The sequence below is a fragment of the Trachypithecus francoisi genome, unplaced genomic scaffold (assembly GCF_009764315.1).
Source record: "Trachypithecus francoisi isolate TF-2019V2 unplaced genomic scaffold, Tfra_2.0 Lachesis_group3, whole genome shotgun sequence".
Classification (NCBI taxonomy): Eukaryota; Metazoa; Chordata; class Mammalia; order Primates; family Cercopithecidae; genus Trachypithecus; species Trachypithecus francoisi.
Genome location: NW_022681468.1, coordinates 126,975,751 through 126,991,671, shown reverse-complemented (window position 1 = coordinate 126,991,671; position 15,921 = coordinate 126,975,751). Strand labels below are relative to the sequence as shown.

The 15,921-nt window shown below is 41.2% G+C and overlaps 1 protein-coding gene across 4 annotated transcripts in view; it reads left to right on the top strand.

Annotated features, from left to right (window-relative positions):
* The window catches only part of TLN2 (talin 2), a 455,709-nt gene that overhangs the window by 326,840 nt on the left and 112,948 nt on the right, over positions 1-15,921 (top strand). For all 4 annotated transcript variants that reach the window (XM_033189877.1, XM_033189876.1, XM_033189874.1 and 1 more), the window contains 6 exons: positions 2,785-2,913; positions 4,014-4,127; positions 6,210-6,323; positions 8,767-8,901; positions 11,458-11,586; positions 13,573-13,675. In XM_033189877.1, coding sequence (XP_033045768.1) covers positions 2,785-2,913; positions 4,014-4,127; positions 6,210-6,323; positions 8,767-8,901; positions 11,458-11,586; positions 13,573-13,675 — 724 coding nt within the window. The remainder of the gene's footprint in view (positions 1-2,784; positions 2,914-4,013; positions 4,128-6,209; positions 6,324-8,766; positions 8,902-11,457; positions 11,587-13,572; positions 13,676-15,921) is intronic.

The window sequence follows — 15,921 nt, the reverse complement described above, 5'->3', positions numbered from 1 at the left end:
GGAGGCTGAGGCAGGAGAATTGCTTGAACCTGGGAGCTGGAGGTTGCAGTGAGCCGAGATAGCGCCATTGCACTCCAGCCCGGATGACACTGCAAGACTCTGTCTCAAAAAAAAAAAAAGTGTTGTGACACATAGCCATGTAGAGGACCTCTCCTGACTGAACTGGCATTCATGTTACCTGAGGACTGAGAGTTCTTAGAGACACCTCGTGGGTAGCGGTGAAGGAGAGACCCAGGGAGGGGCAGCATCTGAGCTTCCTTCCCTTGTCTCCTAATCCCTGTTTCAACCAATAAGCTCTGCTTTTAACCTCCTTCTTTAAGCTGTACGTATATCATATATGTATATATGATATATATATGTGCTCTGTGTGTGTGTGTATGTATTGGGTTTTATGTAGTAGCTGAATTTTTTAAAAAAGGTTTTACTAGTTTACCTCACCTCTCTCCGTCTACACATAGCTATTTGAGGCAATCTTACATTCACAAAAAAATTACTTGCTAGGTTGGAAAGAACTGTAGGGTAGATCTAGTCCATTCCTTATTTTACAAATGAAAAAAATTAAAACTCAAAAAGATGAATGCTAATGCCACATAAGCAGTATTGAGCCAGGCCAGTGTGCACGTTTCGTTTTTTTTTTTTTTTTTTTTTGAGATGGAGTCTCACTCTGTCACCCATGCTGGAATGCAGTGGCACAATCTTGGCTCACTGCAAGCTCCGCCTCCCAAGTTCACGCCATTCTCCTGCCTCAGCCTCCCGAGTAGCTGGGACAGACACCTGCCACCATGCCCGGCTAATTTTTTGTATTTTTAGTAGAGACGGGGTTTCACCGTGTTAGCCAGGATGGTCTCGATCTCCTGACCTCTTGATCCACCTGCCTCAGCCTCCCAAAGTGCTGGGATTACAGGCATGAGCCACCACGCCCGGCCATGTTTTGTTTCTTGATGTGACTATTTACCAGGCCAATTCACTGCATTTACCAAGTTACCAAAAACTCATTTCTTCTAAGTATTCATGTGATTTTGGTTATTTATATTAAATGGGACAATGTTAAGTGTTTCTGTAAATTCTTGCAGCTTTTAGTTACAAGTTTTCATTTTGTCTTTGTAGCAATATTTTAATTTGCTGAATTTTGTTGAAAGCTAAAGAACACACAATGGTTAGACTTCTAAGGATTATATTTAATGTGCAGAAAAAATATATTTCATGATTAGTAACTAAGATTTCAGGCCAAGATTAGTACCCCATATCTGAGACATATTCATCATAAAAAAAGACATTGCTGAGCAAGGACCCAAAGCATCCACATCAGTGTGAAGTGCAGAAATGCTGGTTTCCAGCTGCTCAAAATACATAAAATTAAGACTGATGTGCACGTGAGACATATATAAAGGAGCAGCTTAGAAAATACCTGATGACCAGAAAAAAAATGACTTCCATAAACCTGCAAAAGAAATCAAAAGTAGCCCAAACAATCCTTTTACATGTGAAATGCAGAAATAAAAATTTTTCAGTGCTAGAAACACAAAATCAAGATTATGAGAATGGTTAAGGTTTGAAAGAATAGGAGATTCTATTCAAGAGGGTTGCCAAAATAATTCTGCCACAGCTGTTAAAACTAGTCCATCCTGTATGCATTGCTATAACTTTTATAAATAGCTCAAAGAAATCGGTTCTTATAAATTGGTAAGTTTAGCAAATTGGCCAGTTGGAAATCTAGACCTTTAGGAAATTGATTTTCAATGAATCGGTGTGCTGTTCTCTGCTGTTCTCCCTGCCTGGAGAGCAAATATTATTGCCTGAAAGCGTTCATAGGAAGAAACTCATTGATGTATAGACATCAAGCACATATTACAAAGCATTCAGGCCCTGGTAAGGGAAATCTTGACGGCTGCTGTTATTGTTGGTGGAAGAGGAAGGCTGAATGTGCGGTGAGCATTTGTTGAATTATTTTAGAGTTAAAATGATATCCTTTCTCTACATTACCATTAGCCTTCCCCTGCTTCAGAATCCCACTCATGTAAATAAAATCCACTTAGGTTTCTAAGACATGTTCAACTAAAAGCAACAAAGTAAAAGGGCTGTGGAGCTGGACAAAGAATGCATGACTGACTGTGCACATTGCCTTCCTCTTTTTCTGTCACGTTGAGGGCATTACCTTTCTCTCATTAATTCATTACTTTTGGGTACCATCTCAACTTTACACTAGACTTTCTAACTCTGTCTCTAGGAATGTGATTTCTGGGCATGGTCTTTCTTTCACAAAATTTCCTTGGAATCTTTTTAATGGCATTCCTGAGCCCTCCCTCCATCCTGCCCTGTCTTCCCTCTGTCCCCGCCTGAGTTGATACTGGACTCTTACCCCTTCACATTTACCTGTGCCACAGGGTATTTCAGGAGTGACCTGAAGACGTGTCATTACTGTGTCATGCCAATGAAAAGAAGATTCTCCCTGGGAGAGATAGGAAGAGGGAAGATTTAATCTTCCCATCTTTTAAACCATGGGTTTCTGACCACAGGTTAATCTGTATGGACAACCAAGGCAGTGTTCTCAAGTGTTTAATTATTACTTTGGATTTCTAACTGCTTAGCCACGCAGTTTTGAAATATCCCCTGGTAGGTATTTTTTTGTTGCATGAGGAAACATCTTCATCATAAAGATATTGCTTGCAGCATTCGACTGTCCTTCCAAATGCTTTCTATTACTAAGAAAAAACAATACTAAAGGCATGGATTCAGTGATGTCTCCCACTGGACCACTTGAAATCTTTATTTTCACCTTTGCAGGGGGCTGCAGCCAACCCGGAGAATGAGGACCAGCAGCAAAGGCTGAGAGAAGCTGCAGAAGGCCTCCGGGTAGCAACCAACGCAGCTGCCCAGAATGCTATTAAGAAAAAAATTGTCAACCGACTGGAGGTCAGGAAAGAGGCTGGCTTTCTGGGATGCCCATCTTAAATTGCAAAGAGTTATTTGAAAAGATAGTTGAATTAACAAGGTGTTGCCCATATAAAGAAAGCCAAGTCAAGGTTGTTTGACTTCAAACATCATTGTTTGAAGGTTTGAGTACTATAAAAGCATTGACTCCATTGGAAAAAGCTGCTTCTGTAAGCGCGAATCCTTTCTAACGTTCAAGAATAGAATTTAGACTCTTTTCAGGAGGAACTGGATTATTTTTTTTTCTAGCATTAAAGGATATACACATTCAAGAAGGATCTTTTGCCGAAAATATTTATATTCTGTTGGAGTCAGTGACTTTGTCAGGACTTCCCATAGGAAATATGAACTTCGGAGATTAGGCTTGGGTGGAGAATTATAGAAGGGAGTGAAATATATTTGTTATTTTTTGAAGTAATTATTCTGAAAAAGAAAGTTGAAATAGTAATAGGCGCAAACTATGTTTTTTTTTTAAAAAAAATTTATCCTACAAATGCACACGGGAGAACCTTACACTGAAATTTGAGAGTTTGGAAGCTGAGACCTTTTCCTGTGTACTGGGAAGTCCCTCCATATGCAGTCTGCTATATTCTGGAAGAAAAGTAACGTTGTTGTTCTTGGAAAAAGAGGAGGATAAACCCAATTAAGTGGCCTGGTGGGCAAGTCTCAGCATTTTGGAACTAAGGCTTTCGAGTACTGAGAGAGCACCAGCACTTGTGCTTGACACAGAACCGTCTATGCTGCTTGTGGAAGATTTTTTTTCCAAAAACATTTAGACTTGGTGAAGCTTGTCAGTGTCATTATGATCTTGGGATCATCCCTTTTGTTTTTGCGAAAGACAAATGAACTTCAAAGCTTGAGCTTTCAAGCATGCCTGTCATTGTCACTTGTCTCAGAGGATGTCAACACAAGGAAGATAGTGTGTTGTAAGATTAGGATCATCACTGGTTTTAAAAGGCAAAGCCTGCTCTTTGGAGTTCTTTTAGAGCAACAAACCTATCCTGACTGTGGTGGAAGTGACCTGTAGGACATGCACGTGTGTTGCATATGCAGACCCTGACTCATCTATCACTCCTCTGCAGGTTGCAGCCAAGCAGGCCGCAGCAGCAGCCACACAGACCATTGCCGCCTCCCAGAATGCAGCTGTTTCCAACAAGAACCCTGCGGCCCAGCAGCAGCTGGTCCAGAGTTGCAAGGTGAGGTTCCAGTGCAGAGAGAGCCAGGTCAGCTGCAGATGACCCTGATAACGTTAGAACGCCAAGTCCCCTGGTGATTCAGTAAAGACAGATTATCCAAGCTTCTAATCCAATTTGTCCCAGTTCCCATGTTCCAGGTGTATACACGTCTGGTTTTTGTCCATTAAGTGGATGGCCTGTGTTTGGAAGGAAAGTATGATTTTCTTCCAGCATTGTCTTACTTTTGTCCACAGTTTTCTTTTCAAAAGACTGAACCAAAGAGGATCAATGACGAGGCCATTTTAGGGCTCTGAAATAGGAAGGAAGTGTTGAGTTTCCAGAGTGCCTTTCTTTGAGAGGCAGGACTTTGAATTCAGCCTTGCTCCCTGGAGCAGGGTTGATTTCCTGCTTTCTAGTAATTGCACCTCAAGGATTTATTTCATCCCATCTAGCCTCTGTGACTTTGTGCTTTGGTGCTTTTTGCTGTTGCCCTTATGTCTCTATTCTTCTGACACCTGGGCCTTGTTGCTAAGTTGAGCCCAGTTTACTACAAAAGGTACAGTAAACACCCTTGTTGGTTTCTCTAAGAGCCCAGGGAGTTGACTTCCCCAGGGCCCCTCTGAATTGTGGCAGACACAAAATCCAGTTGCAGAGCCACTGCCCACACGTGGGTGGCATGTCTGGCTGGCATGTCTTAGAAGTATTTGCAGCTAGCCGTGGTAGCTGGCTGGGAGGCATACCTGTCTGTGCTGGGGTTATGAGAGCCAACTGCACCCTCTCTCCTTCTTCAAATCTCTGCCAAATGATTCACATTTGTGAGGGATGCCACTGCTCCCACTTCAGAAATGGCTTTACTTCTGATAGAGCCCTCTATTCCTGGATCTGGGTTCGCTGAGGCCAGCCCTGCTGCTGTTGTGGACTGAATGCACTCCAGGAAGAAAAGCCTCAGTGACATAGTAGGGTCCTGGAGGGCTGGTGTCCTTCGGTCCTGTGTGGATAGCGAAGGGGTCTTGCTGAGAGTGAGGGCATCTGTTGTGGGGGAGTTTGCTTCCTTTTGGGTCCTCAGTTCAGCTGCTAGCAGAGGTGAAAACTTTCTTCTGTGGGAGCTGTGCAGCTCACTTGCAGGGACATGCCACCAGATGAGTGAGACCTCTCGCCCCTCTTCTGCAGAGAGACTGAAGATACTAGGTCTCAAGTGTCACTGCCAGGAAATGAAAGGATTGAGATGAAGAGGGGAGAGTGGAGCAAATGACTAGAACTAGCAGAACTAGCAGTCCTAAAGGGGGCCTAAAATTCCTTGGAAACATTTTTTTAACCTGTGCTGGAGCAGTCCTAGAAAAGTATGTTCCCAGGCCAGTATGCACTGTGCACCTTTATCTGCAATGATGGCCACAGTGCTGTGGCCTCTGAGAGCCTCGTTAAGCAGAGAAGGACGTGTGGGCACAGAAAGGAAGTGTGGACAGAACACAGAGAAAGTAAAAGGCTCGTCTCCCAAGACACCATAGGAGCCCGTTACTGTACAGCAGCCCTGCCTCACGGAATGCTGTGCCTCTCTCCTTTCCCCTGGCTTTGGGCTTTCCAGTTTGAGAATGAGAAGTCCTTCTTAGAGAAAGAGGGGCCATGGCAACACAAAGACTGATGCACAGAATGCATGCCTGCAAAGTAAGAAGCCAAAGCACTTATATGCACCGGTATCCAAGTATTTCCCTCACCTTCTGAACATGGGGCCATATGACTTCAGTTTACCACCGGTGAATTGTGTAGATCCTTTGATTCTAGGTTTGCAATGGCAATGAGCCAGATGGTGTGAGTGCAGCTAAGGAAATTCTTTTAGGCCTCATCATAGACAATCATCTTCAAAGGAATGTATTCAGACCTCCAGTACCACAGGGTAGAGTGTGTGTAGACAGAATGCCCAGAAAATGGGATTCAGTGTTGGTAAGGACCCAGCTGGCTTAATGTGCAGTGTCATTCCAAGGCCTGGGGCTGGTGTCCCCTGGGAGTGGATGGCACATCCAAAAAGCGCTCTTGAGTCATGTTCTAGCTTCTTTGGATGATCCCACCATTCTAGCCATGCTGTTTTTATTTCCTTGCCTTCTGCAGGCAGTGGCTGATCACATCCCTCAGCTGGTCCAGGGAGTAAGGGGGAGCCAAGCTCAAACCGAAGACCTGAGTGCCCAGCTGGCTCTCATCATCTCCAGCCAGAACTTCCTCCAGGTAACAGGGCCGTGGTCACCTTGGGCTCACTCAGAGCCCTCGTCTGGGCAGAGACTGCCCTTTAAGGACAGGAGTTAATGAACTCCACAGCCTCAGCTAAGTCTTTGCAGTAGGCAGAGCTTGAAGGCCTCTTCGTTACCTTTCCAGTTTCAGGAGAGGTGGGTTCAGCTTGGCAAAGCAAAATGCTGATATGCAGGGAAATTGCCCTGGGGAGATGGCATATGATCCATTTTCCTCAGGATCATCATATGTATTTCTCTTCAAAGAGAAGAAAACATGTAAAAAGTTGCAGGTTGTGATGAACAGCCTAGGAATAGGCATTGCTTTAGGTTTTTGTTTGCAGAGATCCTAATGTCATTATTCGTGGACCGGGGAAAGAAGTGGGAAGTGCATCTTCTCCAGAGAGATGATCGTTCTCTGTGGCAATTGTACAGTTAGTATTGTCAGTCTCTTTGGGGTGAAGAAGGGTACATTCATTTTAAGGAAAATAAACAAAAATATTAAGTTGTGGAAAAATTCCCCTTTATGTGCTTCTTATATTCAAATGTCTCTACTTTATCAGCACTTTTTCTCAACTTAAAAGCAGTTGATATGATGAGGTGGGTCAATTCCGCATCCCTTTCTAGTTCAACTGATAGTTGTAGGACCCAGCGATACATCTGTTTGGTTCATTTTTCAAGTTGTATAACTCTAACATGCAGAAATAAAACGTGAAAGGTTTGATGTATCTCCTCATACTTTACATGCATATGCAACACAGGTATGTATGTGTGTATATATTTTTTTAAATTGGTATTCATTGTATGTAGGCCCTTTGTGTTTTTCGTCTAACATATGAGTGTTTATGATTTTCAGTAATCTGTTGTGTGACTATACTCTTAACTTTTCTCTCATCATTGGACGTACAGGTTTTCAATTTTTTGCCATCATGAATAACGTGATAAAAATCTTTATGTGCTCAAGTCTTTGTTCTCTTCTTGAATTCCTAGAGAGAGAATTGCAAATAGCTTATTTTTATCTTTAGGACATTGCAAATTATGACGTGGACAAGGCATTTCTCTCTTCATTTGAGAGGGGAGAGAGCCTGGAGCCAGTTGTGGGTACTGTCTCCACCCTGGCAAGATTGTAGGGCATTAAGACAGAACCATGTAGACGTGTTCCTGGTTCTACTCTGTCCCTGCCCTTGTTTTCCCTTTTTCTTTTGTTCTTTTAACTTTGCTATTCTAGATAGATCTTTACAAGAAAAAGGGAAGGTTGAAAATAAATAGAAATTGAATTGACAGATCAAAAAGTTTGTACATTTTAAACTTCATGTTATAAAACTCCTCTTCCAGAAGGTTGAACAAATCTAAATTTACAACTTAGCAGTAATACGGAGTGTGCTTTTAAATACATCTTTTATGAAATTGGGGATTAAGGTTTTAAGAAAACATGTATGTTTTTGCCAGTTTGCTCTGTAAAACGATTTTTGTTTGGTTTTTCATTTCTCTGATATTCACAATGTTGAACACTTTTCATAAGTTTCAGTTATTTTTTATTATGCAAAATTATCTTTTTATGCTTTTTGTATACTCATGGTAGCTTTTATAAATGTTAATTATTTAAATATTAAAAATATTAACTTTTGTCCTTAATATTTATGATCTGGCACTTGTTGCAACTTTTCTAAGTATAGTCTTATAGCATATATATTAAAAGTCTTAAAAGTATGTATATTCTTTGATCCAGAAATTCTACTTTTAAAAATTTATACAAAAAAAATTATAAATGTGTACAGATTTAGCTATAAAGCTGTTTATCATACCATTGTTTATTAAATTGGAAAAAATGGAAACATGGCCAACAACAGAGAATTGAGAAATGGCAATAGATGCATATACTGGAATATTGTATAGCTGTTTAAAAGGTAGGATCTGTGAGACAAGGAGATTGTGAAATAGAGTAAACAGTATGATCTTATTTTTGAAAATGTATGTACATGCACGTAGGTATCCATTCACTGGTGAAATTATTTTGCTTTGTGAGATGCGAGGTCATGTTAGCTGTTTTATTTATATGTCTTCATTTTCCTAAGCAGTCTTTTGGGAGTATGTGAGACTCAGAATGAAGAGCTATTCTGAGAAATACAGTGAAACCTATTTCATAAGGAACTCTCTTTGAAATCTGTTTTAAATGAGAATTTCAAGCCACTATTCTAATTTTGCCTTTTCTACCTTCCATGACACCTCCTTTTTTCTTTTTTTTAAACATTCCTAGAATGTACTGCCCTAGAGTATCTGGCTTGAGGTGGCAGTTTGGGAGTAGGGGACGAGTTGTTTAATATTCCTTTTTTTTTTTAAGACAAAATCAGTTCTGACTGCTGTGGAGACATCACTGCTTGGGTCTCTCCTCTCTACCTCTTGCTGCCCAGGAGCCATCTTACTTTCTTTCCATCTCTCTATAGCCTGGAAGCAAGATGGTGTCCTCTGCCAAAGCCGCAGTGCCCACCGTGAGTGACCAGGCCGCAGCCATGCAGCTGAGCCAGTGTGCCAAGAACCTGGCCACCAGCTTGGCGGAGCTGCGTACCGCCTCGCAGAAGGCAAGTGGAGCATGTCACAGGGGTTAGCTTGTCAGGAAGGGAGCTGGGGTGGCATGGGTGCCACCCAGGGCCTGAACACTGCTGAACCTATTTCTTGGCAGAGTTGTCCATTCCACTTGCATGACTATTAAAGATGCCCCTGTGGGTTGGCTTTTACTGCATTAAGCCACTATCTCCCAGACTTAGTATTCACTTTTTGGTTTCAGATGCCTTTCGTTGAACTATTTTGAGTTGCATACTTCCTCCTCCTCCCATGTCCTGGGACAAGCAGTGGTCCACTTTTCAGTCTTAGGGGAGAATGGTAGCCATCAGTGTCTCAATGCCAGCTAAATTGTGGTCCAGAATAAGTGATCATATATTCCAGGTGTCATCTTATGAACTTAATAACAAACTGTATAGGCAGAAAATCTATTATGAAGGGTCATCTTTGTTATCTTTTTTGCCCTGGAATGTTTTCACATCTTGCATGGAAGCATTCACCTTAACAAGGTCCTAAGGAGAACAGAGTTGGGTACTAAATGAATTTCTGTCTCTGGAGCATATTAATTACCAAAGGGCCTCATTTACTACTCATGTTTGATGTGGTATTAGCATCAAGTTCTAGCATGAATTCACTTTTCTTCATTGTAGCAATCCCTTTATAGAAACAAGCAGCCTCATAAATTGGTAAGAGAAGAAGGTAGAAGCTGACTTGAATTCTTAAATGAGGAGTATGCTACACTGCCAAATAAAAATATCCAGAGCTTTAGACTATATCCAATAAAAAAGTTATTTTGACCTATGTTTCTCAAAGAGAGCTCCTGGTACTGTCTACACTGGAATCACCTGGGGATGCTTATTAGACTGCACATCCCTGGGCCTCGCCTCTGAGAAACCAGATTAGAATTTCTGGTCGTAGACCCTGAACATCTGCATTTTCATAAGCTTCTTTGCTGAGTCTGAGACACACACCAACATTGAACCACACTGCTCCAGAGCAGTGATCCCTAAAGTGGGACTCAAGCAAGACTGTCCATTGGGTACAGGAAGACACTGTGAAAACTTGTAAATATATATGTGTGTGTGTGTGTGTGTGTGTGTATGTGTGTATATATATATGTGTGTGTGTGTGTGTGTGTGTATATATATATATTTTTTTTTTTTTGAGACGGGGTCTTGCCCTGTTGCCCAGACTGGAGTGTAGTGGTGCAATCATGGCTCACTGTAACCTTGATCTGCTGAACTTAAACAGTCTCCCACCTCAGCCACTTGAGTAGCTGGACCACTGTCATGTGCCACCACATTTGATTTTTTTTGTTTGTGTTTTTTTTATTTTTAGAGATGAGATTTCATCATCTTGCCCAGGCTGGTCTTGAACTCCTGAGCTCAAGTGATCCTCCCACCTAAGCCTCCCAAAGTGTTAGAATTATACGCATGAGCCACTGCACCCAGCGATGTGTTTTAATATGTAGCATAGGGATTAAGAGTGCAGGCTCTAATCCCGGCACTTTAGGAGGCCGAGGTGGGTGGATTGCTTGAGTCCAGGAGTTCAAGATCAGCCTGACCAACATGGTGAAACCCCATCTCTACTAAAAATACAAAAATTAGCCGAGTGTGGTGGTACACGCCTGTAGTTACAGCTACTTAGGAGGCTGAGGCATGAGAATCACTTGAACCCAGGAGACAAAGGTTGCAGTGTGCCAAGACCATGCCACTGCACTCCAGCCTGGGCAACAGAGTGAGACTCTGTCTCCCAAAAAAAAAAAAAAAAAAGTGCAGGCTCTGGAATCAGACTGTCATTGACTAATTTTGTGACTTAGACAAGTTAGTTAACCTCTCTCTGCCTCAGTTTCCTTCTTGAGTAATACTGGCACAGAAATCAATTGGTATTTATTTCTGCTGTTATTACTATTATCTAAAAATGGAAAGAAATGAAAATGTACCAGTATTTAGTGTACTAATCAATAATTACATGTTTATATAATTATATGTGCATGTGTATATTGAGGGATGGAATCAAAGCATTTGGAGATCAGTATTATACGTGACCAAGAGATAAAGTAATTTTCATAAATTACTAAGGAAAAAATATTTTGTAATCTTCGGTACAGAAAAGTAATGATTTATAATTTAGAAATTTGTAAAGAGAAGCAATAAAGTTGACATAGACTTGCCCCCAGAGTCCTGGGTGGGTTCATTTGTTCATTCACTGCATCTTTCCCATGCCTCTGTGTACACACATGGCTGTGCTAGGTGCCCTACCTCTATAAGTCAGCCACAGTGAAAATAAAGGATCCACTGAGTCTGAGAGGCCAGTGCATTTCAGATAAGGGTCACTTCTGGAACACTTAACTATATCCAGTTATGAGACATATGTAATTGATGGTTTAAGGAAGTTAAGAGTAAGGTTCTAACTGAGGATGATTTTGTTCTTAAAAATACTTGCTTTCCCTGCTCCTCCTGCTGGGTTTGGAGAATCACTGTGTATATCCAGAAAGGCATTTTATAAGTTGCAAAAGTGTTGGGGACACTTTTCCGAAGCAGACTGGGTACACATATTCCCAACTCTGTTGACAGGCCCATGAAGCCTGTGGTCCGATGGAAATCGATTCAGCTCTGAATACTGTGCAGACGCTTAAGAATGAACTGCAGGATGCCAAGATGGCGGCCGTGGAGAGCCAGCTGAAGCCCCTTCCAGGGGAAACGGTGAGCTGTTAGAGCTAGCTGGGGTGCAGGTGTACCTTTTGTTATGACGTTAAATTATTTGTTGTTAGGCTGTTTGCTAAATGTCGCGGCATGTTGAGAAGTTTCTAATCCTGTGGTTTTTTTCTGAAAAGAATGCCCAGGGCAGCTGGAGGAACTAGGTTTGGAGTTAGGAGTGCTGGCTTCTACACTCAGCTGTATCATCAACTAGCTGTGCACACGTTTCATATCTCCTCTGTGTCTCAAGTATTTTATCTACAAAGTGGGTAGCAATGAGGCTATCCTGATACTCATAGAAAATATTATCAGCAATCATTTTAAAAAAACATTTACTTAATGCAAAGCACTAGGATGGACAATGGCAAAGTGCGTCCATACAGGAAAGCCATACTGCAAATGGAATAATGGCCCTAGAGATCTACTGTGGTCGTATTACCACACCTCCTGATGCTTATGTCAGAGTTTTGTTGGCTAAAACTTTACCAGTCCTCCTCATTTGTATGTACTTTCTCACATCACTGAACATTACTAGTAAAATACCACCATGTATTAAGCATCTGTGAAGCACTGTACACACACAGTCTAGTTTATTGTGATAGTAACTTTCATGAGCAAGTTTTATTAACCCCGTTTACAGTTGAGAAACGCAGAGCCACAGTTTGTCACTGTTTTGTCCAATGTTGTCTGCCAGTTAGGAGAAGAACCACAGTTTGAATTCAGATTTGCAGGACTCTAAAACCTGTGCTTTTGAGAGCTTCTGGCTCTTTGAATGAACTGAAGACTTTTAGAATGTAAAGGGGACTTCAGGAGCATCTAATGTACCATAGAACAATGCCTGGTACACAGAAAGCACTCAGAAAGTGTGTGTTAAATCAAGTTCCCCTAATTGTACAAAAGAAGAAACTCAGATTCAGAGAGGTTAAGTCATTTAACTTAGGTCACTCAGTTAATGACAGAGTTGGGATTGCCTCCTGGGCCCACAGCTTTGCAAAGTAGTCCAGAAGTCTCTTTGCAAAGTCCTATACCCCAGGGAGTGCAAGAGAGACTGGCATGACATGTAATTCCACCTTTACATAGAGCATAGACCAGTCAGTTAGAATGCAGGAAAACATCATGAATTTTTAAAGAAATTGCTCTAATAAAGTATGTATTGTGTCATAACATATTGTTTGCTATAAAGGACTGGGCTCTATTTTTATTGGAAAGCACTGCCTCTCCTGGAAAACATGTTGCAAGCTTTAAAATGCATTTGTTCTCTGATGCCTTTTTGTACTCTCACAGTATACCTAGAAATTCTCTTCCAAAACCTCATCTAGTAATCAAATAATTGTCCATACTCTAGGCCTTTACTGACTTCGTTCCCTGAATTTTTTATTCAGTTTACAAAGCAAAGTAACATGCTGTTCATGGGAAGCAAGCACTGTGCCCGTTTTCATAATCTCATTTACCACTCCAACCCTCTATTTCTATGGCATTTCCTTTCAGTTGGAACTCCTCAAAGTATAATGATCAAATTGAACAATGTTAATGGTCCCACATGCCAGGAAGGTGGTGCAGCTGGATGTCTGCCCACTTCCTGCCCAGCCATAATTAATTCTCGCTAAGGATTTGTTGCAGACTTTCTAAATTAGCTTCTAAAGGCATAATACTAATAGCTACCATTTGTTGAGAGCTTACATTAGTTCTCTGAAAACCGGAGCCTAGATATTATGATCTCCTCAGGAAACTGAGGCTTGGAGAGGCTCAGTAATTTACTCAATCTCATGCTAGTAATTGGGAGGGGAGGGAACAAGGGGCAGGGATTTGCACCCAGATTTGTTTGTTCTAAAGCTCGGGCTCCTCCTGTACCACCCTGCTGCAGCTTAGTGCCATTATTGGGAAAGAGCTAGGGCTCAAAGTTTGATCTGCATGACTTTTCTAAATGATGCTAAGACCTCAGCAGATGTTCCTTTTCTTCTACGTTCTTTTCCTCCTTGAATATTCTTATAGCTGGAAAAATGTGCTCAGGACCTGGGAAGCACATCCAAGGCAGTGGGCTCCTCCATGGCGCAGCTGCTGACCTGTGCTGCTCAAGGCAACGAACACTACACAGGTGAGACCCACGCTCTTCATGCCTCTGTGGTCAGCTGCAGACCACTGGGCGTAGCGGGGGAGGAGAAGGAGAATGTTCATTCCTTTGACAATACACGTGCCATTTTTCACCCAGCAGTTCACCATATATTTTTCAAGCACCATGTGCTCATTACTGGGCTTGATACTAAGCACACAAAGACTAATAAAATAGGATTCCCCCAAACTATTTGTGGATTGCCCCCATTAGACTATAAAGAAGTAGTAATTATAGACTTCCAGGTCTATCTGTGAATCCTGGAATCCCACTAAAGTAAAGGCATAAAAAAGGCTAAAGAGGGTAAGAGGTGATGACAAATAAGATGTCAATGGAATGTGTGAAAATGGAGGGAGACAGATATGTGGTAACAGGTAGAGGCGAGTGAACAGAAACCTCAGGGGTAGGGAAACTAGCAAGGAAGCAAGCTGATTTGTGCTGCAGAACCCTGGGGGGTGAGGCGGTATTGAGTATTGGTGATGCCGGGTGCCCCGAAGGTAAGAGACTCCTTCAACAGGAGTCTGTATAAGGAACAGATTGTGTAATCATCAACTCTAAGAGAAGCAGAAAAGTTATACAATAAGGAAACGTTATTGTGGTAGGAAGTCTACACATATCTCAAATTTTAAAACCAAGAAGTTTCAGTATGAGCACATTTCTTAAAAATATATATGGAAGGAAAGCTTAAGGAATTGAGTTGCTCTAGGAGGAGGGACGAAGAGGGGAGGAGTGGGTTTTGGATCATGGCTTTTGTTGCACAGTAACACTGCCTGACTTTTTGAAATATGCATTATTCAAGTATAATATATGCACAGAAAACAGCATACATCCTAAATGGATATCTTCATAAGGTCTCACAAATTGCAAACACCCAAGAAGCCACTAGCAGGATGGAGGAATCAAACATCTTCGGCCTCCCAGATGCTCCTTTGTGCCCCCTCGCAATCACTGTATCCCCACTCTCCTTCCCCAGAGGTAAACACTCACGGCTTTTAACAGCATAGATTAATTTTGCCTGTTTTTGAGCTGTAAGTAAATGGAATAATATAATATGTGCCCCTCGTGTCTAGCTGCTTTTTCGTAGCACTGTGTTTGTGAGACTCATCTGTGGTACACAGAGTGGTTCTTTCATTTCCATTATCTCTGTGGTATTACATTACATAATTATAGCTGTTCTTTATACTGTTGTTGGGCATTTGGGTTGTTTCCAAAAGACACTGCCAGGAACAAGTCCAGTCCACGTTGTTTAGGGAAGATAGTAAGCATTTCCTAGCTGTGCACCTAGGAGTGGATTTCCTAGGTCAGAGGCTCCCCATGTGTTCAGTACATTTCTTTCAGCAGCGTACGGAAGCTCCAGTAGTTCTGTATCCTTGTCACCACTTTGTGTCATCCGTCTTTTAATTTTAGCCCTTTTGGTTTGTGTGTGATAGTATCACATTGTGATTTTAATTTGCATTTCCCTGATGAACAATGCCATCGAGGACCTTTTCATAGGGTTTATTGGTCATTTTGTGAAGTGTGTTTGTGTGTTTTGCCCGTTATTTGAAAATTGGGTTATTATCTTTTCCTCATTTATAGGAGTTCTTTGGTACTTACATGTATTGCTTGTATATTGTGATTTGCATTTTTATTCTGTTAAAGTGCCTTTTAATGAACAAAAGTTTTTATTTTAATATATTCCAGTTTACACTTTTTTTCTTTATGGTTAGTACTTTTTGTGTCCTGTTTTAAAACTTTTGCCTAAGATCATGCAGATGTTCTCCTCTGTCGTATCCTAGAGCTTCACTGTTTGATTTTCATGTTTAGAACTTTGAACTATCTGGAATGAGTTTTGTTTATGTGCAGTAGGGTTCATTTCATTGTTTTTCCACATGGATATCCATTTAACCCAGCATCACTGATTGAAAAGGCTACTTTTCCCCAATGATCTTTAGTGCCACTCTGTTGTAACATAAGTGAATATATATGTTTGGATCGGTTTGTGGTATTTGTTCTTTTCCATTGATTTAATTACCTCTTCTTATATTAGTACTACACTTCCCTAATTGCTATACTGCAGCTTTATACTAAGTCTTAATGTTTGGTAATGCACATCCTCCAACTTTGTTGGTTTTCCTCAGGTTAGTATTGGCTATTCTTGGCCTTTTCCATTTCCACATAAATTCTAGAATCAGCTTGTCAATTTCTACAAAATAATAATAAAAAATACTGTTTTCTTAAACCAGTATTTT